Source organism: Mycosarcoma maydis, chromosome 1, assembly GCF_000328475.2.
Source record: "Mycosarcoma maydis chromosome 1, whole genome shotgun sequence".
Lineage (NCBI taxonomy): Eukaryota > Fungi > Basidiomycota > Ustilaginomycetes > Ustilaginales > Mycosarcoma > Mycosarcoma maydis.
This window is the reverse complement of record NC_026478.1, coordinates 2,318,602-2,344,633: the sequence shown is the minus strand read 5'-3', so window position 1 is coordinate 2,344,633 and position 26,032 is coordinate 2,318,602. Positions and strand designations below refer to the sequence as shown.

Here is a 26,032-nt window from a genome sequence, read left to right as displayed (position 1 = left end):
GCCATGATGGTGCGCAGGTAGGCCTTGTTTGCTGTGGCGGGGTCGGCAAAGATGATTAAAGCGGTGGTGTCGTCGACCCATTTGATCTTGTAGCCGCCCCTGTCGTCCTCATATGCGGAAAAGACCTGCTGCAAATCCCTTGTCCTGAGCTGTGGAGGGATGCCAGAAAGCTGGAGGATGCGGGTCACGAGAGGCGACAGGAGAGGCAAGGCTGAAGCTACCGACATGGGGGGCGTATGCGTATGCGTATGAGATGGCAGGTGATGTCGGAGGGTGAAGCGAGGATTGGATCCGTTGTAGTTTTGAACGGAAGCCTTGTGAAGTGATAGTGTATAAGGCGGAGCGCAGAGAAGGCAGAGCAGTGAAGAAAGACGTGCGAGGGAGCGGTGATAGGGGTTGGTATGCCGAAGTGTTCTAGGGTATGGTGTGGTGATGGCAACGAAGACTATACAACGGAGAGATACCGGAATGCAGCTGTGAGACTGATTTGCTTGCGAGCAATGCGAGAGCTTGGTGAAGACCTTTAAATGATGGAAGATGTGGATCTGGAAAGTAGAATCTGGAAGGGCCGGAGCAAAGTGTGCTGTGCTGTGCTGTGATGTGTTGGTAGGGGTATGAGTCAGAGAACGGACGACAGGAGCGAGCCGAAAGTAGGGTGTGAGGTGAGAGAAGAGCGAAGAGCGAAGAGGAGTGGAGTTACTTCATTGAAGACAGGGAGGGAGGTGAGGAGGATGTGGTGGGAGTAATGGTGGCGATGACGATGATGGCCAACACGTCAGCAGGTCGGCTGCCGTCACGTCGGTTGAACGCAGCGACGGGACGCGCGCACAAGCCTTGCACGTTGTCCTCCGCACAATCGTGAATCGTGAATATGAATCGTTAATCGTGAATGTGACACTTGTAAATTCAATCGTAAGTCGCACTCGTGACACTCACGGCGGTGGCTGATGTTTGGCGACAAATTACGAATCAGAATTTCAGGGCCGAGCTCCGTTCGGATTGAATTGAATTATAATTCGTGATTCGTGATTCTCACGTTTGAGTTACTCTCTCAAACAAATTACAAATCGTGAATTGGTGCTGCACACGGCAGACAAAGAGCCAAGCCAAGCTTTGAATGAAGCTTGTAGCTAAGCCCTGGTGACTGCAGTGCAAAGACAAGTAAGGCAGCCATGCGCCTACAGCCTGAAGCCTATTCGTGGTTGCACTTGCTGCATGTCTACGCGGCGCGTAGATTACAGCGCTTGACCAGTCGTGAGTCGATTGTGAGTCCATATGCTACAGACAACCGTCTACGGCCGACGAGCATCGTTGTTCTGTCACGTTGATGCACATGACATGTGGCTTCGACATGAATCACGCATGTTGGTGTAGCAGTACGGTATGGTTAGTGCGTAGCAGAACCAGTCGTGAGTACACCTTGCACAACTTGATGCATCACTCGTGACTGTGACTGAGTGTAAGCGCAGTCAACCACGTCTACTGAACATGGATGCTGAGCACGAACGACCTAACAACGTTTCCTATGCGCCGTGCGCCGTGCGCTTGTGGCTCCACGTGACTCCACTCTCCACTTCCTTGCTCAACGCTGCACTTTCCACGACGTCGCTCAGATCAAAGTGTCATCCCGTCGGTTTCAACATGGTATCGACGTTCGCATGTCGCTCATCGCCCTTGTGCCATCCTCTCCTCCTCTCGATACTGCCTGCTACAACAATCCAATGAGTCAGCGTCCATGCAAGCCAAGCGATCGAGTGACGATGACGATGACGATGGGCAGACTAGTCGCCAAATCGACCCAAGAAAGCGCCCAGCTAAGAGCGTAGATCGGCCTATCTATGGCAACTTCCAAAGATACTATCACATTCGGAATCCCGCCAACTCCACCTCGGACGACACTTTGACAAGCTCGACCCACCCAGCCCTAGCACTTGACAGCCGCACCTCTGCCATCTTGTCATACCTCCGCGATTGTTACGCTCATCATGAGACCGCACTGGCAAACGAAGCCTACCCGTCTCAGTACATGAGATTACTCGACGTTGGTTGCAATTCTGGTAAAGTTACCATCGAGATCGCACAGACCTTACCTGGGATCCTTCGCGAGTGTGGTCAGCCTCCACTACAAGCCAGTGATTCCTCAAGATCGAAGAGCGCTCACTTACCGGAACAAGTTGATATCCTTGGCGTCGACATTGATCCATTATTGGTCCGGCAAGCTAGAACGGCTGCAGCGGTCGCCCGTTCTCGCTATCGACCAGATTATACGCCTGCTGCGACGGCGACCCCGGAGGGCAACGTCCATGGGTCAGGGTCCTATGACTCTCTGCCTCACGACTGCGCCTACTTTCCATCCGTTTTTCCATCGCTGTACGGGAATATCCCGAGCTTGGCCGATGAAGGTGTGCGGCCTCGCCGTGTGAAGCGGCACCTAGAGGAGATCAACTGTGGCAGTAGCGTAGTGACACCAGAACAAGACGACGCTGTTGCGCACCGCGGCACTGATCAACATGACCAAAGCGACCACTTTGTTTCATCTACTCTCCGCTTTGTCGCACTTGATTGGGTCAATCCACAAATCGAGCGGAGGAAATTTTGCGCTCCTTTTTCATACGAGCCTAGCGATTTGAGAACTCTCAAATGCATGGAGAAGGCTGGCCTCGATATTGTTCTCGCCCTTTCAATCACCAAGTGGATCCACATCCAACGAGGTGACCTTGGCCTTGTGCTCCTGTTTGCACGCATCGCCAATACCTTGAAAAGGGGTGGGCTGCTATTTCTGGAACGACAGGAATGGCCCAGCTACCACTCTGCCAAGAATCTCGATCCGACTATGAGGTCCAAGATCAAGAGCTTGAAGTTGAGACCTGGTGGCGACTTTGACTGGTGGCTCGACACGTTGGGTCTGACCTTTCAAGCCGAAATTGGACAAGGCGTCGGATTCGGATTCTCTCGGCCGCTCCAAGTGTTCCGTAAAGAATCCTTGCCGCAAGAAAAAGCGCGTCTCGTGTCCAGGTTGCTGGAGGAGAGCGTCTTGCAAAAGCTCGAGCCGATTGCGTGGGTGGCTCGATCTGCCTCTTCTGCTTGATCCTTCCTGTTGTCTTCTAGAAAGTGATGCGGACGCGTCGGCGACTTGATTCTGAACGGAGTTGGTCCGAAGAGACGCGTGTGTCTGCGTTTTGAGAATTGCGTGATCACCCCGCGAGCTGTTGTTAGCGACCACTGGTTGATATCTGCCAGGCTGGTGCGGTTGTGACGCAGACAAGGCGATTCTGTCTTGGAAGCACAATTTGATCTAATCAGATAACTACGTGTACAGCAAGCCTCGCGTGCCGCACCGAGGTGCGCAACGCACCATCATCACACGCGCCAACCAATGGTGCACGACAAGAGACCTTTCGAAGCCAGGAAGGCAAGTCACTTGCATTTGCGTCAGCTTAAAGGCGAAGGTGACTCGAGTGGTTCTTGGCGCGCGATCGCAAACACATCAGCCAAGCCGTGCAACTTTGTGACGCGGGCTTTAGCGAGACGAAGAGAGTAACCACACACTTTTTTTCACGCACTCGTGACTGCATCGAGAGCCGTGCAGCCAGCTCGAGAATTATCAGATTAGATTGGCAGTGAGCTTGCCCCCTAAGAAAAATTTCTCTAGCCGAGGTGGTTGTCGTGCCTCGCCCGGTTGCGTGACTGCTCGATGACTGCATGGAATCAGTGCCAAGCTAAGTCATGTGGCTTGCAGTAGCGTCTTGTCCCCCGATGCCATTGGTCCCACTGAAGGAAGCGCTCAAGGTTGAAGGTGCTGGCCTTGTACATTCTCACCCGTTCTCTCCCGTGTTGCCTCTCTCGTCGCGGAGCCACTTGCAACTTAAACCCAAATCATCATCAACTCACCACATCGTGATGGGCTTGAGCTTGGGGTATCCAAGGAACAAAGCCAAGGGATCGGCAAGCAGATTTATACCGAGGGTCAGGCATTCACTCACGTTTGTCACTGGCAGCATGCAAGACAAAAGAGGGTGTGGTCTACATGGAAGTGGCCTCGCGTCCCACACCACCGCAGTCGACGCAGAGGTGGATAGGTACGAACTTTCTTTGCGCGTCATTCTTGATTCATGATTGCGCCTGTATCTGTTGATAAGAAAATGAAAATCAAGCTTGAACACACACGCTGTGCGAGTGCGAATAAGTTGCACAATCACGAGTCGTGATTGTGGAACTCAGCCTCAGGGGGAAAAAAAAAAAAAAAAAAAAAAAGATAGAAAAAACTCAAACTTTTCATTTGACTTTATTATTGAATTCAATCATGACATACTCGTGATTCGATCCCGGCAAGACCCTGGTGATAAGTTAAGTTCAAACGTGCAAACCTAGCCTCGGTGTTTGCGTATGGCTTACGGAGCTACTCATTTCACGTTTGGCTTTGTTTTTGACCATGGTCCGCGTCGGCCTTGTTGCTCTCAATCACGCTACGCTCCCGCATTCTTGCCCCTAACTCACAAACGCATTCGCGATTCGCTGCGCTGGAGGTTATACTCTGTGACTGACACTCTCATACCCTCAGCGTGTAGTAGAAGCTTTCACCTCTATCTACGACCTCGACACCACGCGCACAATATCTGACCCCGCCGAAGGACACGTCTTTATAAAGCAACGCAATCAGCTTCACTGCATCCCTCTTTCATCCCTCTCCAATTGCAACTGCAACTCGCTTACCAGCCACCTCTTCTGCGCGCTCTCGTCGACTTCAGCCACCAGCCATCACCACCTCTGTACACTCGCACCCAGGATGACATGCCCATTTGCCAAGTTGGCTGGCATCCTTCCCATCGCGCCTTCCTCCAAGTCACACGCTTTCCACGCCGCACACAGCCTTCACACTACCAACATCAGCACCTCCTCCTTTGACTTCACACCCACCCTCTCGGAAGCGCTCCGTGTGGGAACGTCGGCCTCGCACCGTGCGGTGGAGAAATCCCGCGGCGTATCTCTCCTCCTTCAATCGGTCCCCTCCTCCTCGGCCAGCACGTCGGAACAGTTGAAATTCGACAGACTCGACTATGTTCGATTTCAAATTATGCTTGGTTGCGTCTACGTTGTACTGGAAGCAAGCCTCTTCACCGCTAGGGAGGCAAGATTGATTGCGCCGCTCTTTCAGGGCAATCTGATGCGAAACTTGGCTAGATCCGCATCCGTGTGGCGCGACATCGAGGCGCATTTGGAGACAATCGAGCGTCATACGGGCTCTGAGTTGGTGGACCTAGCCGAACAGGCGAGCGAGGAACGAGCCTTTGCTCCGAGCGATGCGGGCGAGGAGCAGGACAGGGAGAATTCAATTTCTAGGGGAACGCTGTTCGACTTGGTCCACAAAGCCTTTCCTACCGCTATGCAACTTTGTCCCGAGAACACCTCGACCGTCAGATTGACGCAAGATCACATTGCACTTCTCACGCCAGCCCAAATTCACTCTACGCTCAAGTATGTCTCGACTCTCGCTACGCTGTCCGACGACCAAGCGGGTCTGCTGCTTGCTCACGCCTACACACGCTACCTAGGCGACCTTTCTGGTGGACAACACATTCTGAAAAAAGTGGCCAAACGTTTCCCCATTCCATCCGCCTCTTCATCCACCGACGGTTTCGCATTCTACGATTTCCACAACTCAAGCCAGCTAAAACCCGACTTCCGACTGGCCATGGAAGCGGGCCTCGCTACGTTGCGTGACAAGCAGATCGTCATTGATGGCGTGGTAGCGGAGGCAAACAAAGCGTTTGACCTAAACACGAGCTTGTTCGAGTCGCTGCTGCCGGCAGATTTGAGGATGTCTGCGCAGCACGAGCACGAGCTCGAGCTCGAGCTCGAGCCCGAACCCAAGCAAAACGTACCGAGGCCGAGTGCGGTATTGCTGCACACACAAGTGGCGGGAAAGAACTGGGTGAGAGGCGAGATGGCGGTTGTGGGCGGCGTGCTCGTCGCCGCTACAGCCGCAGTCGTCGTCGCGTCGATGCTAGGCGCGCATTCGCCAGGCGCCGTGGGCGTCCATGCTTAGTGTCTCCTCATACCGATCAGTCTCTCTCGCGCAGCAACTGGTATCGTTCTGTATCATATTAGAATTCGTCCCATTCGTCCGTGTTCGTTATGCATAACAAATACAGCCGTTCATACATGTTGGGCGGACGTTATAGATCCTAAGTGATTACGCAGTAAGTGAAAGTTTGTTGCTCTTGGACACGGGCGTGCCAAGTCGTCGCGGGGGCGAACGTGATGCTGGTGGAACGGTCAACGTTTGGGGGGTGAGCTGTGCAGTGGTGGTGGCAGGGTCGACGTGGGGGGAAGAGTTGCGGTGAGCAAAGGAGCATTTGGAGGGCACAGGGGGGATGAGGTGCAAGTGCGGCGAGCGGGGGCGGCGTTTGAGCGCTCGCGGAGGCGCGGGTAGGGAGTGCGGGGGGCGTGCAGCATCGGCAGATAGACGCGGCTGGGAAAGCGCCTTGTCTGTATCTGCGGATACTAGTTCACAGAGTCTGGTATCCGAGGCGTTCCAGTGGCGAGTAGAGATGGAGCGTAGACGCGCGCCCGTTGCATGTGTCTGGAACGTCTGTGAAGCAGCTAGTCGAAGAGACGGCCTTCTGAACCCAGCCACTGCGGCTCCCCAGTCCAAGCTGTCACGACCGCGGTTTGCATCTAACCACTCGCCGCTCGACGTTGCCGGAGTCGTCGACGCCGCACGAAGCTCGTCGAATGTTTTGATGATTTGCTCGGGAGGCAGGATGCGTTCGACGCGAACACTCGGCAAGCAGTCGCCGTAGTCGCCCTCGTCATATGCAGGGTCGAGCTTCAATCGCACCATCTCCTCTGGAAGTGTCGCATCGGCATCCGCAGTGCACTCCTCCGCTGCCGCTTCGGACCTATGAATTTCGTCCGCGATGCTGACCGGCAATCTGCCTCCTGCCCGAATAGCAGCTCCAAACACAGCCGACTGCATCTGGCTCTGGCTCTGGCCCGAGCTCGCGCTCGCGCTCGCGCTCGCTTCGTGTGTCGGTGTAACCAACTCGCTACTTGGATCACAGGTAAGGATTGGTATTTTTGCACCAGCACCCTGGCAGTCCTCTCCGCCCACATCGTCTTGGGCTGGGCAAGCTTCCGAGACGCTCCCGACTTGCTGTCTGGGAGACGACTTTTGGCGCAACGAGTTGATCGTGTTCTTGGTGATGGTGAGCAATGACGCCGTTCTTGGCTTTCCCTTTGTCTTTTTTGGATTCAACGTGGTCGTACGGCTATTCAAGATATCTTGGCTTTCTCGAGGCTCGGACGTCGACGAGGACCATCTACTGACATCGTGACGTGCGTTTGATCCGATAGGATCCTCTTTACCATTCGGCCTACTCGCGGTCAACGAACGTAGCGACACGAATCTAGGGAAACGCTTTACAGTCTGATTCTGAAGCTGTCCATCAGAGCTACCACTAGCTTGACTCGATTCATTCACCTTGCCTTGATTGACCTTGAGACGCAAGCGTGCAGTTGTGTCTGTCGGTGCGCTTGACTCGATCGGGGTAAAACTATCTTTCCAAGCCAAGATGCGCGATGGACCAAACTGCAACAGTGATCCGGATCGTCGGTGCCTGGAAGCTGGCAAGGTGCCTTTCGGCGTCAATTTGCACCCGTTCTGCACTAGCAAGGCTTCAGTGATCCCGACATTGTGCGGACGTGTTGCTGTTCGATTTGATGATCGCAAACACGGCGAGGTATCGTCGAAGCTTGTGTCAAATGATTCAGCTGTCGGTCCAGCATTGGTTCTATACGATAACAAATGGGCGACCGATACGCTATTGCGTCGATTGATGGGAAGCATGTCGGCAGCTGAGCACAGCAAGGGGGAGGATGTCGTGGAGTTTGAACGCTTGTAACTGCGTGTTGATTGCCAGCGCTTGGTATCGTGAGGTCCAAAGGTGTGCGAGTGCGAGTACAGAGATCCATTTGACGTATCCAGACTGTGATCAAGACGCTCACTGGCGATGACATGCTCCAAGTTGGCGACGCTCTCGCCCTGCTCTTTGAAAGCAGGACATCTAGTGTACTGAACAGGCACGCTGGAATCATCGTCAGTTTGGTTCTGCGGATTTTGGGAATCACGTAAAGCAGGAGAGAAGCTTGTCGAGGAAGATTGACGCTTGCGCGCCACCTTCGGAGGAGCGTCCTCCACGCAGGCACCGTAGCTTGCCTCTTGACTGGGGAAGGCTCGGCCCTGTGGCTGAGATGCTCTCGTTCGAAAGCCAGGAAGGTTACCCAAAGAAGGGCGCGTTGAAACACGCTTGGGTGGTTCCGGCATGGGTGGAGGTGGTGAGCCGATTTCGTTGTGCATCTTGATGGTTAATGCGAAAGCATTCGACCAGCTGCGCAAAATGGTAGGCGTAGTAGCACGGATAACAACACGCTCAGGGTTATGGCTGAAACCGGTAGAAAAGGTAGTGCAAGGAGAGGCGTCGCCGATGGATGCGAGGTCGGTGGATGCCCTTGTGTCGGCAATGGAGGACCTGCTCGAAGGCGTCGAGTCGGAACGAAAGGCAGGGTCTTGATCGAAGCGAGAACTGCCATTTGAAGCTGATGATACTTTGGAGTAGAATTTGCGAGGTCCCGAAGAAATCTTGGACCAGGGCTTGCTTCTCGTAGATTGTTGACCATGGGCGATGACGTTGGTTGGCAAAGTTGAAAGCTCGCTCACGGTTGGAGGACGTGACTGAAAGCTGGCACGGCCAAAAGATGTGGTGGACGTTCGCGATGGTGGTTCGTAGCTGCTATCGTCGTGTGGAGAGTCGAGATGAAGTCGGTTGAGAGACAGAGCCGACTTTGGTTGAAAGAGGCGGCTAAGTTTGTTTGATTCCGGAAGAGCCGTGCTGAGCACCAGCTCGCAGCCATGCTCGGGAGACGCGGTCGATAGTTGAACGCAGGCAAAGCTGCCAATGTCGATCACAGCGCTTGTGTGTTCTGGACTGATGATCGCTGCGGTTCGGTCTTTGTAGACAAGCAGTTTGCCATCTTCGAGGCTGCACCATGTTTCGGTCCAGGCAGTACCGTTGCTAGTCTGGGGGCCCTCTGACAGGATGGCTCGGTTAAGGATCAGAAGGCCCTCGAAGCATGGTAAGCGCACGTCGACGGGATTTGGCGTCATTGCGAAGACTGTGCTGGAGAAAGGCGCGGGATGCGTCGCTCACAAACGAAAACCTAGGGTTGCCCAACTCGCGGCTCGATCCAAAGACGTTACAGGCTACTGCATGCTGCCGAACGTCGAATGTCAAAGTTGTCGCCCCAACGTTTAGAGACGCTAGGGAGGAATGGTGTAGCAGGATGAGAGACGGCCTGTAAGATGGTATATGGTGGTTTGTTATAGCTGTTTCCAAGCCAATGAGGTGAACAAGGGAAGCAAAAGTATGACAAGAAGGCTGTGCTAGAGCTGTAGCAAACGAGGCTCGCCCAAGTCACGTCAGCAGCAGAGTAAGATGGTGACTGGAGGACCAAGCCTCGAGATACAGTACGTCGACAGTCACGCTAAATCCACACGAACCAACGGTGTGACTTGTGAGATTTTTCTTGTGAGCCGTTCGTTGTAAGTAGCCAGCCACTCACTCACTCACTCACTCACTCACTCACTCACTCACTCACTCACTCACTCACTCACTCACTCGCTCACGACTCGTGACTCGGCTCGGTCATTCCATAAAGTTGATTGAATTAAGAACAGCTCGTTCTTCTTACATTCGTGATTTTCACCGGTATCGCTATGTCACCTTTCTATAATCACATTCACGATTCATGGGATTCCACCACGCATCAAGCATTTAGTGTGTTTGTTTTCCGAGCACAGCTCGCGGTGGTAACTCCCGACTCGTGTAGTGAATATGGCACATGAGCAAGAAAAACGTGAGCGATTTCGGCTAGGCCCGGCTCGGCTATCCGACCAGAGCTCGCAGCTGGTGTGCGTGTTGTGCAGAACACCGAGTTGCGCTGCGCTGCACGCCAAGCGTTGCAGTCACAGGTCGGCGCAATTAAGAATCGTGAATCACGAATCACGAATGTAGTGGATCCACATACAGTAGTAATACAAGTCGGCTCGCTCGGGTTGCCTCGATTTTCGGAGCAATTCGACTCTCTTTGGTCTGGCGGATATTCAGTGCGGTAATCCCTTTGACAGGCCTACGGCCCGAACTGACACAAATTTACAAACAAACAAAATCAAACCACGAACTCACAGCTGTGGACAAACAAACAAACCGTGCGCGTGCGTGCACGGTGGTGCGTGGTGAAGCGTGAACTGACGACTGTGAACGTGCCCGTAAAGCACACACGACGAAGCTACAAACAGATCGTTTTCTGCTGCACGCTGCTCTAGGCTCACAAAGCGCATGCACAATATCCTCTTCAAGCGCGCTCTCCCTCGTGCCTTGTGACTGTGCATAACATCTGCACCATCAATATTTGCTAAGATCTCGGGTAACTTGGTTGTCCTGAACACAAGACTTTGCTCGACTGACTACAAAAGCGTGGCTCTCTGCGGCGCACACGGCTCGCGGAATGTCCTTACGCTAAGATGCGAAAAGCTGCGCCTTTTGCGATTCTGATTGTTCCTACACGTATTTCGCTGTAACGGGCGGGGATTAAGTTAGCGTCGATGGTCCAACTCCGATCCGACCCTCTCGGGGCTGCACAGAAACGTACGCCTGCACTAGTTGAGGGTCCAACAGTCGCATTCTAGAATACGCCTTTTGCCCTCCCCTCCTACATGTCTGGCTCACCCGTCGTAAGCACCACCTGTGTACTCGCAACTCGCAACTCGTGACTACGACTTGGCCACACCATGTGCCTTGGAGCAGTCTAATCCTTCAATTTCGTTTGCGAAAGGCTCACACGTCTTTGGGTCGAGGACACTGACGTCTGGTAAGGCGTCTTTCCCATCATGATTCCTCATCGCACTTTGAACCGTGTTTTGCACACTTAGCTCGGCAGATACCACTCCGCCGACAGCATTGACTAGCCCCAAGCCAATGATTGTCTTGGTGAAAGGCGAAATGGTTCGAAGCTGGTCGTGCTGATGTTGCTTGAGCTCGATCACCGACGTCACCAGTGTTGATAAATGATCCTCGACGTTGGCCTTCCAGTGTTGTTCGGGGCCTGGGTGTTCGTGTCCGAAAAAGGAAAGTTGGCTTTCAAGATGTGGCCCAGGTGATGTTGCGAGCGCAGAAGCCGCTTTGTTCCTCGTTGGGCCCTCGTCAAAGTCTTCCAGTCGCAGGCTAGGCGTCCTACTGGTAGCGCTGTGGAAGCTCTCGCCATCCTCTTCTACGTGAGTCTTTACCGCCTCTGATGCCGTCTCTACCACCTCCTCCGCCGATCTCTTGACTCTCCAATTTCGAGTCTCCTTTCCAGTAGCGATGCCACCATCTAACGCCTTCTCTGCATTCGATCCGACAAGCTGGCTGACCGCCGCATTCGCCTTTGCTGTAGCTACTGCCTGCTGTAGCCCCCTCAGATATTCTGCCTGCTGCTTCTTCTTTGCTACCGGAATAGCCGAACTGGCGATATATCCGCCCGTTCCCAACAAGCTCAACCCACCTACCACCCCCGCTGCCCATTTCTCCTTGGTTGAAAACGCCTTGTGTTCTTCCATCGCCTCTTGGAGTTTGTCATCGATGTCCGTCACTGCACTCTGCCAGGATTTCACCGAGTCAGATAGCGACACTTCTGCCTGTAGCGGCACTGGAGCGGCTAGAGCCGACCAGGATGTGACCAGCGTCAGGCAGGTGAGTGCCTGAGCGATGTTGAGCTTCATACTGCGATCACGAATGATGACTGTGAGTGGTGGCTGGGTATGCGTCCAAGTGCAAAGGCAAGGTATGTATCCAAGCCGCAGACTTGGTGAGAAAGAGCTTCATATATCTGCGTCCCCCTCGCCATATTCTCCGAGTATCACGCTATGTACTCCTGCATCTTATCCATCCGCTGTCCTTATCAGCGGATCAGTAGGCGCCACTTTTTTCTCCGATTCAACCCTCTTGCTCTCATTCTCCCACCGTCTCATTTTGCTCTGTCTGCGTCGCTGCATAGACGTAGCTTTCTCGCAGGTATTACCCTTTGCACGCTTATCGCTACGGCGCGCAATCGAGATGCAATATCGAACCTTCATAATCGACCGAGACAATACAAGATGAAGACCAACTTGTCGAAGAATGAGATACGTGGGTGAATGCCTCGGGTTTCGCTCCCTGGTCTGGCCTCGCTTCGACTCGCGCTATCGCCAAGACCGGCTTGCCAATCACCGCTGATAGGCATCTCACCCGCTTCAACCGGCATGCCCAGCAAGCATCACAAGAGCACATGTATTTGTAAGCCATCACATCTCTTCCTGACCAGCCGTGCACGTCGGACCGTATCAGGTAGAAGCCAAGCGCGCCCCCGCCTGTTGGTGCAGTTTTCCATCCGCAAAATCCAACACGAGCGAGACCACCTTCTTGCGATGTTGCTTGATCTGCTGGAGTTTGGCCTTGGAACGTCTCTGCATGCATTTGGTGATGCGTTCGCGATTGGTTTGAGCCAAACGCAACGCTTGAGCTAACTCGAAAACGTGCGAATCGCTCCTTGTGTTGGCTCTTGCCCGTTCGCCTTCGCTGTGTGGATTTGCATCTGCTGCGTCCTTGGCGAGCCGCGCCCCAGTAGCGGCAGGAGCATCTTGAGTATCACCGGTGGCTGAAGCCAAAGCGAGCGCTTTCGCATGTTGCTTGGAGACATACGATACGGAACGTCGGACCAAATCATGCAACACCTTATCAGACCTCATTCCGGCATCCAGCGCAGTTTGCAACGTCTCCTGCGCAGCCAAGTACCGCCGCATACGCATCAGCGCATGGAACCTCGTTGCTACACTGTGGCTGTCCTTCGCAGAAATAGGTCGATCCACCAACGCAAACATGCTCCGTCCCGAATGAGCCGCCTCGATGATGTTGGCGATAGTATCATCAATCTTAAACCCGTTCCTTGTGAGCTCTTGAATCTCTCTGCGAGCAGCATCCAAGTCACCAGCGCGAACGTAGCCTCGAATCAACGCCGTGTGGATCCGCAGCGTCGGTTCGAGCAGGATTGTTTCCCGAGCATTGCGCTTGAGTCGTTGTGCATCGTCCAATCTGCCTACCGCCGTGAGCCCTTCGATCAGAGGCGCGATATGCATCATGTTGGGTTTGACGTCATGCGATAGCATCGCATGGTATACTTTCTGCGCCGATTCATAGTCGCGTCGCACACTGGCGTAGACGCGAATTCGCATGGCGTACGCCGCGGCTGATAAGGGTCGGCTTAGATCTTGTATGAGTGCGGTTGATGCATCCGGCTGAATTTCGTGGGTTGATGAAACGCCACGGAAGGGGAACAAGGAGTGCGTGATGAGCCATTCCCTCAGTTCGTCTTTTGAAGCTGTGGCGATGCTGCTGCTGCCGCTTTGAGGCGAGGCTGATCCGCAAGGAGCCTTCCACATGCTGTCGCCTAGATCGATGCGGCGGTGGAGATCTGTAGAGTTTTGCGATGCAAGGACCACTCGTTCAGATGCACCGAGATGCTGCAAGAGATCGACCAACGATCCAAGACGTTGGTCGCGTTTCTCATTGCGTCCATATTTGCCTCTAGGGAAGAGACGTCGGATCACCCGAATCGCCTCGAGCGCATCCTGATCGATGGTTGAAAAGATCAAACGCGCCAGTCCGCGAAGCACTTGCCTATCGATCGCATGTCCGTGCTGTAAAAGATGGACAACGATCCGTCTAGCAGAATCCGCAGATCCGATCGCAGAGGCGCATTCGAGCAGCGTTCGGTAGTGGATTGTCGTGGCTGTAATGCGGGTCGGCTGCAACGTCGGAAGCTCCAAGTCGATCGACGGTGCGCTGTTGCGTTCAGCGTTACCAAAATACGGAAGTCCGAGAACCTCGCTTGCAAACCACATAGCACGCACGGGATGACCAGCATTGAGATAGGCCTTCATCACATCTGACGAGACTTTCTGAAGAGCTCGATCAGTCGCGAGATCTTGTTGGTCCCCGATAGTGCAAAGTGCTAGTCGGAAAAAGTCGAGCGCTTCATGGCAACGGCCAAGGCGGCCAAACATGTGCGCTAGCACCGCATAAGTGTGTACATCTGGCTCCGGACAGGGACCATGAATAATCGAGGATCTGTTTGCCTGCGTCAACACACCAGCTGTCTTCCCAGCTGAATGGATCGAAGGGATGCGAAAGATACGCAGCACCATCAACGCGCCGTGTATATCCAGTTCCTTCGACAGCAGGACGAGAAGTCGGTTGACCACATTCAGCGTTGGCCTCTGTACAATTTTGGCATCCTGTCGGAGCATCACTGCTAGTGTCGGTCGAAAACTCTGAAAGCCACGCAGGATGGTGAGCCACGCTTTAGCATCAACCTCATGCCCATACCTTGGCATGACTTCCAGCACTTCATTCAGCTGTTCCACGTTCTGCCGACGCACGTGCGTTCGCAAAAGCAGGTCGAACGTCTTGCGTGGAACAGGAACACCGGCTTCATCGAACAAGTGCCAGTATCGTTTGAGATCCTCATCTCTAGACAGGGCGATGAGAGCGCGCAAACGAAGGTGAAGGAGCTCCGCATCCGCCTTGCCGCCGTGATGCAACTGGGCAATTGCGCAGATCTTGAGCACCGCATCATAGCGTCGCAAAATCCCTGCTTGTGCTGCAAGAACATGAAAGCATGCTAGTGGAAGCACGCCAATGTGCGCCTGAGTATAATCGAGAAAGGACATGAGCCGGTCCATCGAGTCCTCTGCGTCCAGTCTGATGTAGGTTTCTGCCACCTTTCCGGCGACGTAAAGGGCAACGTGTCTGTCTTGAAGCCGATCAAGTGCTCTACACTGGTTGGACCATATCGACTCGCGTGCTTGCCGTAGTGTCTCCACAATAAGCTCGGCGCAGTCGGGGTCAGATGCGCTATGGACAATGTCGTCCAAGCTGTCGAGGATGAGCAAGAGCTCGTGGGTGAGCGGGTAGTTGTCCGGTATTGTCAGAGTCCACTGTGATCCTGCAAGCCAGGCTGCAGATGCCTTGATTTCGTCCTCGTATAACGCCGGTGCGTCCTCTGGTAGCTGGCGCCGTCGCAATGGACGACTGTACCGGTTGAAGTCCATCTCTCTTCTCCATTTTGTGCTGGGAAATTTTCTGCGCCAGTCGGATGACGCAACCGAGGATCGAGCTGGGTTCGGTTGCTTGGAAGCTGCGCCATAATGCTCCTGATCTGTGTGTTCTCGATGCCGATCAAGAGTCCAGACGTCGGGCGCACTTTGTGGTTGGAGATGGCGGTCCATGGGCCGATTTTCGTCGAGTGCTGTGCGCTCGGCGGCCCGAGATGAGTAATTGCGAGCCGACTGAGAGCGAAAAGCCAATGACGAGGGTTTGGAGACCGCTGTCTTCCGTATGTTCGACTGTGTCTTGGGCGGAGTGGGCCACAAAACTGACAGGGAGGAGGACGACCCAGGAGCCATTGTGACTGTGACCTTGTTCAATGGGTGAGCCTCGATGGTCGGACACAGAAATGGCGGCGGTAGCGTTTCGAGCGGCACACATTGCGCTCGGAACAGCACATTCGAGCTACTTCGAAGCGCTCTCTCGCTTGCCTCCGCGACTACTCGAGACCCGCCGAGCATCTCGGCCCCAGCTACCGCTCGACAGAGGGCCAGACCATGCAGCTCCAGAACTGGCAGCAATATCGCTCCGCTTCGTAAGTTACCAACTAGCAGGCGGCCAAAACTGACTTTGATGCTTTGTCCATACGGCGCAGTGTGCTAGAGTCGAGCGTCGAGTAAAAGGTCTGGTTCAATGTGATGGCTAGGCAGCAAAGTGTCGCGAAGGATGATGTAACTTCCAACGGTAAAGAATCACGACTCGTAAAGCTTCGCAGGAGTGATTCACGATGATTTTTTTGTGGTCGCGTTGCACCCACTCGTGACTTCCGTTGCCTTTGTGCCTTTCCTTGGCTATCTCTTTTGGCCCACGCTCCACCGAAAATCACGAATCACGAATCCACAAATCACGAATCGTGCGTCTCAAAACTGGAGCAAAGCAGCATTTGTCATCTTTTGGCTCATCAGTCCCTCGCTTTTCATTCGAGATTGCTTGACACGCACGGCTGGCGCCTCTTGATAGCATTGTGCGCGACGCCACCGAGACCACCTGCACAAGCTCACTCGATGCGCCGTACATGCTCGGATGACCAAGCCCGTTGTCAGTGGAGATAACTGGTTCTAGATTACAATGGGAGTGAAGCAATATGAAGCTGATGGTAGAAAGGGGCCTCTTGCTGCTATGCACGCAGTAGTGAACGGACGACACGAGAGTTACGGAAAAGCCGTACATATATGTGTCTTAAGCCTGGACACTTCGGCTCCTTGAGGAAGATGTGTTGGGCATGGCCACCTTGCGATAAGAGAGACGCTTTGCGAAGGCGCCTTTTCCGATCCGAATGACCGAGTTACGGCTCTTGCCCGGTAGCGGCGTCGGCTGAAACTCATTCTCCTGTCCTGCCAATGGCCTCAATCCCGCATATGGCTTTGTCAGAAGACGGCCACGAGGTTTGTTATCGCCCAAGCTTTCCATCTTGACCTCATCGATGCGTCTCGGGCCTTCGAGAGCCACAGTCGCCTTGAGCCGTAAGAGATGCTCTTGTGCTATGCTCACGAGCTTTTCCCTCGCTTCTACTCCGCCGTATTGCACCACCTTGGTAATGTTCTTGCGTGTGATTGGGTTGAAACGATCATCGTGCTCCAACGACATGATGTCAAACTGGCGTCCTGTCAAGATGTCGTCTCCACCTCGCTTTACAATGCGATCATACACTTCCTTTGCCAGCGTTCGCGCTGTCATCTGCATGCGCAAGTCGAACGGATTGTCGACCAGCTCCAGAATGGCTCGGGGTGCGTGGTCGCCTTTGCGGTTGCCGTGAAGGTGAATGCGTGTGTATCCACCCGGACGGTTGGCGTATCTTTGCGCCAGCTCTTGCAGCTTTGGCAATGTCTCTTGCTGTGAAAAGAGATAGCCGCGCGCTCCGTATCCAGCTTGTACGGTGGCTCTTTTGCCAAGTGTGATGAGTTTCTCCGCTTCGCGTGCAGCTTCTTTGGCTTTGGCTACCGTGGTGGAGATGCGCTCATGTTGGATGAGCGACGAGACGAGGTTTCGAAGTAAATGGTTGCGGTGCGACGATGTTCTTGATAGCTTTCGGAATGCAAGGCCCTTCATCTTGCTGTCAGTATCCAAGTTGAACTTGTGATGCTATGGGGCTCAGATAGTGTGCACGACCGAGTGGACGAGATTGACACAGATATTGCTTTGCTGGTCAGCGTTGACGGTGTCTGAAGGAGCTTTCGAGTTCTTCTCAACTTCACGACTTGCACCAAATCGTGAATATTCTCGGTCGAGAAAAAGCGGTTCTTATTTTTGATTCGCGGGCTTGAACGGAATCCAACATTCGTGATTTTGCTGCGCCGTGCCGCTTAGCTGAAGGTGTTTTTCTTCCAAGATGATTGGAAATGCAACGCAGCACAGCTCGATCAACCTGAACATGTGGCAATCACCAATGGCTAACACCAAGATCGGGAAGCAGTCCCCGATTGTTTGTGCACAAAACCCAAAAAGCCGCCTTTGGCGCAGATATTCCAGTTTTTGGCATGCCGTCGCCATCGCAGTTAGATGATCATCGTCATCGTCGGTCAACGAACTGAACTACCTCTATCATCCCTCCATCGCCTCGACACATTGACAACTGTATCGACATTCACAATGGTTGCCGCTCTTCGATCTGCTGTCTCTTCGCTCGTCCGAGCTCGTGCTCCATTGGCCATTGCCCGCCAGGCTACTCCTGTCGCGCGTGCCGCCATCGTCACCCCCCGCTTCGCACCTGTGCGCTTCTACGCCGCCTCGGCAGGTCTCTCCAAGTCGGACATCGAGACCAGAATCGTTGACGTTTTGAAGACTTTCGAAAAGGTTGATCCCAGCAAGGTGCGTTCCATTCACCTCCACTTTGCAGCATAGCAGATCAGATTGGCGTCTGGAGGTTGTCTCCGGCATGTTTTGCGGGAGATCTCTGGAAAACTCCTTGACTTGGGGATGTTGAAGCGCAAAGTAGGATCGCAGATGTACTGACAAGATATTGGTTGCTTTACGCTCGTGCTCTGCTGTATCGAAGGTCTCTGCCGCTTCGTCGTTCACCACTGACCTGGGTTTGGATTCGCTTGACGCTGTCGAGGTCGTCATGGCCATCGAGGAGGAGTTCACCATTGTAAGCATCCTTTCACACCCACTCGCTCCTGCCTCACTTGCACACGCTTACCCTCTGTTCTCTTTGCACGGCTGTGACCACCCTATACAACAGGAGATTCCCGACGAGGAGGCTGACAACATCACCACCGTTCAACAAGCCATCGACTACATCGCCAAGACCCCCGAGGCCGTGTAAACTTTGCTTGTCGCTCTCATCACAAGATCACACACATCCCCACGTTTGCAATGTTTCCCGACTGATCAGCAAGAAACCCTTGTCTTCGCTTTTCGCCCAACACTGGTTTTAGCGCCGCATTCACTCGCTTTGCAAATCAAATATACTGGTTCAGCCTACACCATTCGTCTGCGCTGCTACGCGTGCATGCACGTGATTCTGACATCGCACGCTCCAGAGGCCTGACACACACTTGCTTTCTCTACACGCGATGCTATTCGGGCAACTCGTTTTTCACACGGCAACAGATCGCTCCTGTGGCGGGTGTGGATTTGGACCACAAGAACTTGGATTGTTCGAGAACAAGCGATCAAAAGCCAAAGCTGCTAAAGTCAAATTCTTGTGCACCCTGCTGGCTGTTGCTAGCAGCGGCGCTCTTGAAGATGCTGATGCCGTGTTTTTTGGGTTGCGGTGCTGTTTCTCCTTTTGCGCCGCCATCCTGCTTTTTGTGAGCGTCGGAATCACTCACGTTCCAAGACTCTGTAGTGAGAGCGTCCTGGTTTGGTTCAGCACGTACCTGCTCGCGAGTTGCTGATATAGACTTTGAAGTGAGCGCATCTGATGCTGAAACGACTTGGTCGTCCTGCTTGCCGTTGTGCGCCGACACTGTCGCGCCGATGTCGAGATCGTCGATGATGCTCGATCTGCGTCGGAGCAAGCTGCTGCGGCGGCGCTGCATTCTCGGGCTGCTGGGGGGCGAAATTGTGGTTTGCGACGTCCGCCTACGCAGGCTTGTCGGACTAGTGTTGCGCTTATCTACGCGCCCGTCGTGCAGACTCGACTCGCTGAACACATCAGTGCTTTCGGCCAACACTGCCTGATCCACCCTAGAGAGCGTCTCAAGGTCGTGCTTTGAGACGTGGTGAAACAGCGTGGAAGCGCTAGATACCGATGCCGGCTCGAACTGCCAATTTCGCAGCAAACTCAGCCCGATCGAATGACAGCCCATGCGGCACAAGCCTCGATTGGTGTTGAGAACAAAGTCAAACACCTTTTTCTCGGGAATGTCGTACAAACCCTTGATGGTCTGAAGCGATTTGGCTCGCAGTTGCTGGAAAAGCAACGCCAGTGAGGGATCACTGTAGCTGTCGTTGCCGCACGTAATGGAAGAGCCAATTAACACTGCTACATCCTTGTCGGCAAGTAAGTCGCGCAAAGGTGTGACAATGATGCGAACCGCCAGATCGCGACGTTTCAGCATCCAGAAAGCCCAGCTGCCCATCCAGCGATCGCCAGTTTCGAAAGCAAGTGGAAGCACGCGGGTTTTCAGAATATCGATCAACACGGGTCCGTCATCGCGACCCTCATGGATCCTGGCTAGAGCGATGGCAAGCGGCAGATCGTCCAAATTGCGGACACAAACATTGACCGCATCCCGCAAGCTTTCACCGAGCATGAAGAACGAAGCAGCGAACTCGTAACGTCGTTGACTGAGCAGAGCAAATGCGTTCTTTTGCGCTGCCGTCTTCCAGCGTTGCTCATCGAAATCATGAGACAGGAATTGCAGCATCTTTTTCTGCTCGGGATGCCATACCGCCTGTCGCCATAAGCCCTGGACGACCTTGCGCTTGCCCAAAGCAAAGTAGAGCAACGAGCATTTGACAGGATCGCGATCCTCGCTCGACATGAACTGCGCTCTAGCCACCGCTTCGGCTTGGTTGCGCAGCATTGATGGATTTTGAAGCCAGATAAAGAGGCCAGTCGCTCGCGCTGCTGGCCAATCTAGCTGATTGTGGTAGACTGACTCGATCGAAGAGAGCAACGTCTCTTGGTTGTGACTGTGGAAAGCCCATAGATAGTCACGATACGTGAGCGAGACTGCCGATGCCTGTTTTGCTTGCTTCCAAGGGCTAGAGCGGTTCAGCATCTGGCGGAGAGCGAGAGTGTACCGCAGACCGGATGCGTCCAGACTTCTGTGTTCTCGTATTGCCTCGCTGATTGTCTTGATCAGACAAACAAGCACCTCAATGTCTGCAGCTGAAACATGCGGTGGCTTGATTTCCTGAAGATGTCGTGCGAGAGTATTGATCCTGTCGATCGCAAAAAGATCAGTGTCTCGTGCATCACCCACAGAAGCGGGCTCGTCAAATATGCTGCTGAGTGTGTTCTTCTGTGTAGATGGCACCAATTTGGTCGCTCCCTGGTCTGCCGTTCGGTCATCCTTGAGCATAGCGTCAAGGGAGACCTCTTCAAACGCCCATGTCTCGCCCATATCTTGGGCGCTGCAAGCGAGCAGAGCCTTCTCCAAGTTGCCGATGATGGCACTTGCCAAGCCTATTTTGCCCCAGATGGCACACTGAAGCAAGAATGTGGGGTGGTACTGCACTACCGGCCCGCCAACTTCGGCGACAAGCTCAGCTAGATGCATGTCTTTCGGCACTTCCGTGCAGGGCAAACATGGCTGCACCCATGGGCCGTAGATGAGCAGCAACGAACCTGAAGCGACCACGAGCTGCTCGCAGGTCAGCCAGCAAGCAGACCGAAGCATGCTCGGAGTGCAGATGCGAAGATCAAGCCGGACTAGAAGCTGCCACTGTGGACTTGATCGCGCTTGATTGAGGTCGAAAGGTGATGAGCGCCTTGAAGCGACAATGTCAACGTGATGTTCAAAGGCGACAGCTAGCACATTGCTCGACAATGGCGATGGAGACCAATCCAGCGCGACGACGACTTCCTCGGATGAAAAACACTGACGGTGCTCCTCTCCTGAACTGAAGGAACTAGTCTTGGAATCCAAGATTACCAAGGTCTCCTTCTCTTGCTTGTCGCGAGTCACAAGTGCGACAAGGCCATGCGCACTGCCACTTATGAGCGTTGGAGTACCTAACGGCTCGTGGAATGCGGCGATAGTAGTCCATCGAAGTTGTCCAGTCGCATCTTGGATTGCATGCACAGCTTCAATCCGACCGGAAGAGTCAGCAAAAACCAGGCTGAGCCCACTCCTTGACTGATCCGGAGCGCTTGAAGATGAACTTACCAAGGTCAGGCGACGGCCTGTATCTTCATCAGGCCACAAGCGCGAAGGTGGGCATGATGTGAGACGGAGCTCACCTGCCTCTGCCAGTGCCCATGCATGAACAAGACCAGACGCCATCACGACAACAAGGATCTCGACGCCACTGAAACAACTGAGAGTAAGGTGCTTGACATCTTCACCGCAGCTGAAGCGCGCTGTGGATTTGTCGAACGCCCTGTAAACCTCTCCAGCTCCATCTCTTGATATACGCGCCATGAGCAAACCATTCCAGGAGGCCGCCGTCAGATAAACAGACGGCATTGTTGCCTGACAGTACAGGCTGCTCTTAGATCGCATAGACCGCATCGGTGGGGCGTGTGAAGTCCAAGCTATCGACTCTTTCGCGGAGGTGCTTATCAGAAGGCTCCCATCAGCCGACCTCTGCAAGTACTCAATCCTGCTTGTGTGCCGTCCTTTGCACGATGTAAAAATGCCGCGGGGGATGGATGGACCGCAGGGATGCGAGTAGTCTGGCTCAATACCCGAGCCTCGGCCATCAAAAAATATTGCCGGGTTGATCGAATATGTTGTCGATACCCCGCTGCTGAAGTTCACGAGGAGTATCAGCATTGGAGCAGTACTGGGAGCGTCTGGAGAAGTGTGAAGTGGAAGGACACTGATTGATCCTATGCTCTCAACGGCTTGAGACAGAGGCAAAGGGATGCGTAGCACGTCAAACGCCTGCAAGAGTGTGGGAGGTCGACGATCGATGTTGGCGACAGCTGTGATGAAGAGGGAACCATCATTTTCCACCGACACAAACATATCTGGAGTTTCGTTGACGATTTGCTCGAGTCGGCGCAACCTGGTGCGTTTTAGATCCATGTTGAGTTCAAGAGTGTGTGCGTTGAGCTCATTCGAGCTGCCTACACCCAACTCCACCATCTGAATCTCCCTTTGCAGAATGTCAATATTCGTGCGTAATACTGCAGATACGACATGCGCATCGAGATAGAAGGCTGAGACGACGCCGAGACCGGCTGCTGGGCGCGGAGCTTGGACGCTGCACCAAAGTCGCAGCTGTGTTGGTTCATCAATGACGGGAGCCCAGATGCGAGCAACGCCATCGGAAGCGTTGGAGATCAAGACGTCAGCTTGACTGCTAGTTTCTGGCGGCTGCCTCCAGGTAAGACCTGTGACGGGACGTGCATGGTAGAGGCGTTGTTGCAAGATGGGTGGCTGGGTAGCTCTGGGTTGATACTGCCATAAGAGAATGTGTTGACCGCCTTGGGCAACGGCTGCAATGATGGTAGCGTCAGGCGAGAATCGAGCGATGCTGATCGGGGCGGGAACAGTCTTTGTCCAGAAACGGCGCCATATTGGGATTTCGGAAGAGTCGAGTCTCCAAAGGGCCAGGCTGGTGGTGGTTCCGATGAGCAGCTGACCACTTTTGACATCGAGGGTGGTGACGATGCCGTCATTGATGGTGAGCGTGGAATGCACCTTCCACTTGCGTGACAGGGTTGATGCAGAGGCAGAAGCAGTCCATACGGCCACTCGATGGTCCATAGCAGCAGCGATCAGGATGTAATCGCTCTCGGCAGAAAGCGCAACGGCGATGCAAGAGATGCATTGATCGGTATTCTGGGAGCCTGAGAAAGCGTCCCAGAATGGAAGTGCCTGGTCGAAGCGCTGCTGGCGTGAGAGAATGCACACTTGGTCGAAGCTGGCTTGAACAATGAGGGCATCTCTAGACTCTCTCCCAGCAAGATAAGTAACATTGTTTAGCTGCAGGCGATGGCGCACCGCAGCGTGACGTGAACCTTGTGGGAGGGAGTCAGAGTAGTCGGTGGTGCCGAGCACCACTTGCGAAGGTCGTAAGCAGGATGCGCAAGGCTCTGTAGATGACATTGCGGTGAATGCTGAGAGAACGTCGTTACGGTTTTACCACATGACGAGAGGTGTTGCTGGCATCGAGTCTCGCCAACTTCGAGATGTGACTTTTGAGGGACGAGTCGAGCGACAAGTGTGCTGGCTTGGCGCTCTACTGTAGCGGTCTTGGAAATGGAACGACCGAGCAAATACTCTCTTCGAGATACAAGCAGGGCGAGGTGAACCTTGAATGGGTGGCGAGACTCGATGTCAACGCTTCGTACTTGTTTGAACTCACTCACGACTGGTGGAAAGCGTTCCGTGCTGTAGGTTGATGTTGGACTCACGACTCATGCGCTGCCTCTGCTCGTGACTTGACGTGGAGGAACGTGCGAGCAAGCTTGAACCTGACCACGATTTACGATTCACGATACACGAATTACGGGGTTTCATCCCGGCTGGAGTAATTCAAGAAACTCCAGAGTTGATGTATTCTCATGAAGAGAATACAGCTAATGAAAGCCACTCAACACACACAGAATCGTGAATGCATTGGACCGGCTCAGGAAGAATAGAGCTCTGGATCTGCGAGAGGAGATGTTTGCCGCTTTGTTTGAGGACCATGGTCTCCAATTCAGAGACACAACGCTGACTCAGGGAGGAGGGAGCGGACCATTACTGATCTTGAGGCTACCCGCAGTCAGGAAATGCAGACTGCAAGCCGTCGCCGACAGACTGCATCACAGTCACAGCAGGCTCGCCGCCAAGGGCAAAGGCAAGCCTTGCGGTCTTCACAGCCTTTGCAGATGCCAATTATGCACCCTAATCCTTTGCAAAGGCAACCAGAGTTGGCACAAGTAAGTAACAGTGTCACCAAGATCACACTCCTGCCGGTCTACCTCCTCACGGTCAAGCCTCTCCTTCTCCAATTGCCCCCGAGCAAGAACTCGCTGTGTCTTTTCCTCTTCCTTCTTGATACGTGCCTCATTCCTCTCCTGGCTGGACTGTACAAGTATTGCAGCCAATGCATCCCTTATTTCTGTTGCCTTCGCAGGTGAAGTCCTTTCTCTCTTTGCTGCTGGACGAAGGGGTGTTCTTGACCGAGAGCTTGACTGAGACTCCGACTGCTGTCTGCCAGCTACTAATTGCTCCTCTTCTGCCGCATCTTCATCCTCCATGTAGCTTTGACGGCCAGAGCCATTTGGTGTCACTGGTCTAAACAGCCTTTTGCTCAAAGAATCTGCCTGAGAGCTGGCTGCCAATTGATCCAAAGAGGGCAAATCTCTTCCATTCAATGCACTCTCCAGCTCATTGTCTTCCTCTGCAAGCTCATTGAGGCCATCAACGGTCATACGTGTCCAATTCACAACGGAGCCCTCGCTGCAGCCACAATTGAGTGCAACGTCCCTTACACCTGCTCCATCTCCTGACCGTCTCAGCCTGTATAGAGCCACAGCTACTCGTTCTGCAGCCCAATCCCATGTGCGTGGTGCTCTGTCTTGAGTTTGGAATGGTTTTGTGCCCAGAAGCTTGTGTACAAGGTCTCGGAAGGCAGCTGGCTTCATTCTAATTAGACCGCGGAACCGGAGCGGATTTCGTTGCTCCCAGTATAGCAGTCTGTCAATCATACGCTCTGATCGGCGTGGGTTCCTTGATCTGTCAGTGATGTAGCGCTGCTGTTTCACCTTGCTGTATATCTCGAGAAGTGTATCCAAGTCGCTGCTACTGCTACTGCTACTGCTTGTTGAGGTGTCTGAGTCTGTAGAGTCGGAATCGGTTGTGTCGCTGTCTGACGATTCAGACATGATGGCTGAAATAATAAAAGCATCTATGATGGCTTCTTCTTTAGCTCATTGAGCAAGGCTTGTCGAGCACTAGTGCGTACCATTTCAGTTGTGATGGAAGGGCACAATTGGGTTAAGAATATAGTGATGTCAAGAGACTTAGGATCAAATCACGAATGGTTTCCGAAAAGAATAATCGTGAATGTATGCGCTGCAAGCTGGTCTGGGATTTGGAACAAATCAATTAGACTGGCCTGCAGTTGCAGTTTTTCCAAATCTCCTTTCTGATCTCACTCATTCGTGAATCGTGATTCTCATCATATCTCACTCAATTCACGATTCTGATCGCTTTAGAGAGATTTAACAAGGTTTGTCCAATCGTGAATCGTGAATCTCGTGTCTCCCACGGTCCTGTACGCGCAACCCGCCGCGTTTGCCATCCACCTGCTCACGGGTGTCACCCCAACGCCTCACCTTGCTTTCAGTTTTTTGAGTCGTGTGTGTGTTACTCACGACTCTGCTTGCCCTTTCTCAGCGCAGAAGCGCGAAGGCCAACGAGCAAATTGGCGAATACTAAAAAAAAGCTTCCCGCACGTTCACAGTGCTCGCAATCACGAATCAAATCACCAATTCGTGATTCGTGATTGTGAATTGGCAGACAACACAACTACGCACGACGTGGCGACGGGTTTGTTCTTTCTCGTGGCTGCATACAAGAACTCTCGGCGACTTGTATCCAACGATTCGCCTTTGTCCCTCCCCTTTGTGTCTCTCTTTGGCATCACTTCAATCAGCGCACGACCTGACGCACGGTACAGGCGCAGTTTGATCTCTGTGCGTTCAGACGGACAAGACCGGCTTCCTTGCTGCTAGCCGA

The 26,032-nt window shown here is 53.5% G+C and overlaps 10 protein-coding genes across 10 annotated transcripts; 3 read left to right on the top strand and 7 right to left on the bottom strand.

Moving 5' to 3' along the window:
- On the bottom strand, positions 1–227 carry UMAG_12356 (uncharacterized protein; the record flags this gene model as incomplete). Its single annotated transcript, XM_011388548.1, has 1 exon — positions 1–227. A coding segment is annotated over one exon (227 nt), but the record flags the coding sequence as incomplete, so codon positions are not given.
- A 1,508-nt stretch (positions 228–1,735) lies between these two features.
- On the top strand, positions 1,736–3,088 carry UMAG_00784 (uncharacterized protein; the record flags this gene model as incomplete). The annotated part of the gene is made up of 1 exon (XM_011388256.1): positions 1,736–3,088. One exon carries the CDS (start codon positions 1,736–1,738, stop codon positions 3,086–3,088), a length of 1,353 nt encoding a protein of 450 aa, XP_011386558.1.
- Positions 3,089–4,786: 1,698 nt separating this feature from the next.
- UMAG_00783 (uncharacterized protein) lies at positions 4,787–6,046 on the top strand (the record flags this gene model as incomplete). Its single annotated transcript, XM_011388255.1, has 1 exon — positions 4,787–6,046. The coding sequence occupies one exon, from the start codon at positions 4,787–4,789 to the stop codon at positions 6,044–6,046; it is 1,260 nt and encodes a 419-aa protein (XP_011386557.1).
- Positions 6,047–6,193: 147 nt separating this feature from the next.
- On the bottom strand, positions 6,194–9,166 carry UMAG_00782 (uncharacterized protein; the record flags this gene model as incomplete). The annotated part of the gene is made up of 1 exon (XM_011388254.1): positions 6,194–9,166. One exon carries the CDS (start codon positions 9,164–9,166, stop codon positions 6,194–6,196), a length of 2,973 nt encoding a protein of 990 aa, XP_011386556.1.
- Positions 9,167–10,831: 1,665 nt separating this feature from the next.
- UMAG_00781 (uncharacterized protein) lies at positions 10,832–11,818 on the bottom strand (the record flags this gene model as incomplete). The annotated part of the gene is made up of 1 exon (XM_011388253.1): positions 10,832–11,818. The coding sequence occupies one exon, from the start codon at positions 11,816–11,818 to the stop codon at positions 10,832–10,834; it is 987 nt and encodes a 328-aa protein (XP_011386555.1).
- Positions 11,819–12,418: 600 nt separating this feature from the next.
- Positions 12,419–15,700, bottom strand: UMAG_00780 (uncharacterized protein; the record flags this gene model as incomplete). Its single annotated transcript, XM_011388252.1, has 1 exon — positions 12,419–15,700. The coding sequence occupies one exon, from the start codon at positions 15,698–15,700 to the stop codon at positions 12,419–12,421; it is 3,282 nt and encodes a 1,093-aa protein (XP_011386554.1).
- Positions 15,701–16,418: 718 nt separating this feature from the next.
- On the bottom strand, positions 16,419–17,288 carry UMAG_00779 (mitochondrial 54S ribosomal protein bL17m; the record flags this gene model as incomplete). The annotated part of the gene is made up of 1 exon (XM_011388251.1): positions 16,419–17,288. The coding sequence occupies one exon, from the start codon at positions 17,286–17,288 to the stop codon at positions 16,419–16,421; it is 870 nt and encodes a 289-aa protein (XP_011386553.1).
- A 540-nt stretch (positions 17,289–17,828) lies between these two features.
- On the top strand, positions 17,829–18,504 carry UMAG_00778 (putative acyl-carrier protein; the record flags this gene model as incomplete). The annotated part of the gene is made up of 3 exons (XM_011388250.1): positions 17,829–18,047; positions 18,235–18,327; positions 18,421–18,504. 3 exons carry the CDS (start codon positions 17,829–17,831, stop codon positions 18,502–18,504), a joined length of 396 nt encoding a protein of 131 aa, XP_011386552.1.
- A 349-nt stretch (positions 18,505–18,853) lies between these two features.
- Positions 18,854–23,410, bottom strand: UMAG_00777 (uncharacterized protein; the record flags this gene model as incomplete). The annotated part of the gene is made up of 1 exon (XM_011388249.1): positions 18,854–23,410. The coding sequence occupies one exon, from the start codon at positions 23,408–23,410 to the stop codon at positions 18,854–18,856; it is 4,557 nt and encodes a 1,518-aa protein (XP_011386551.1).
- A 752-nt stretch (positions 23,411–24,162) lies between these two features.
- UMAG_00776 (uncharacterized protein) lies at positions 24,163–25,176 on the bottom strand (the record flags this gene model as incomplete). The annotated part of the gene is made up of 1 exon (XM_011388248.1): positions 24,163–25,176. The coding sequence occupies one exon, from the start codon at positions 25,174–25,176 to the stop codon at positions 24,163–24,165; it is 1,014 nt and encodes a 337-aa protein (XP_011386550.1).
- Positions 25,177–26,032: the final 856 nt, after the last annotated feature.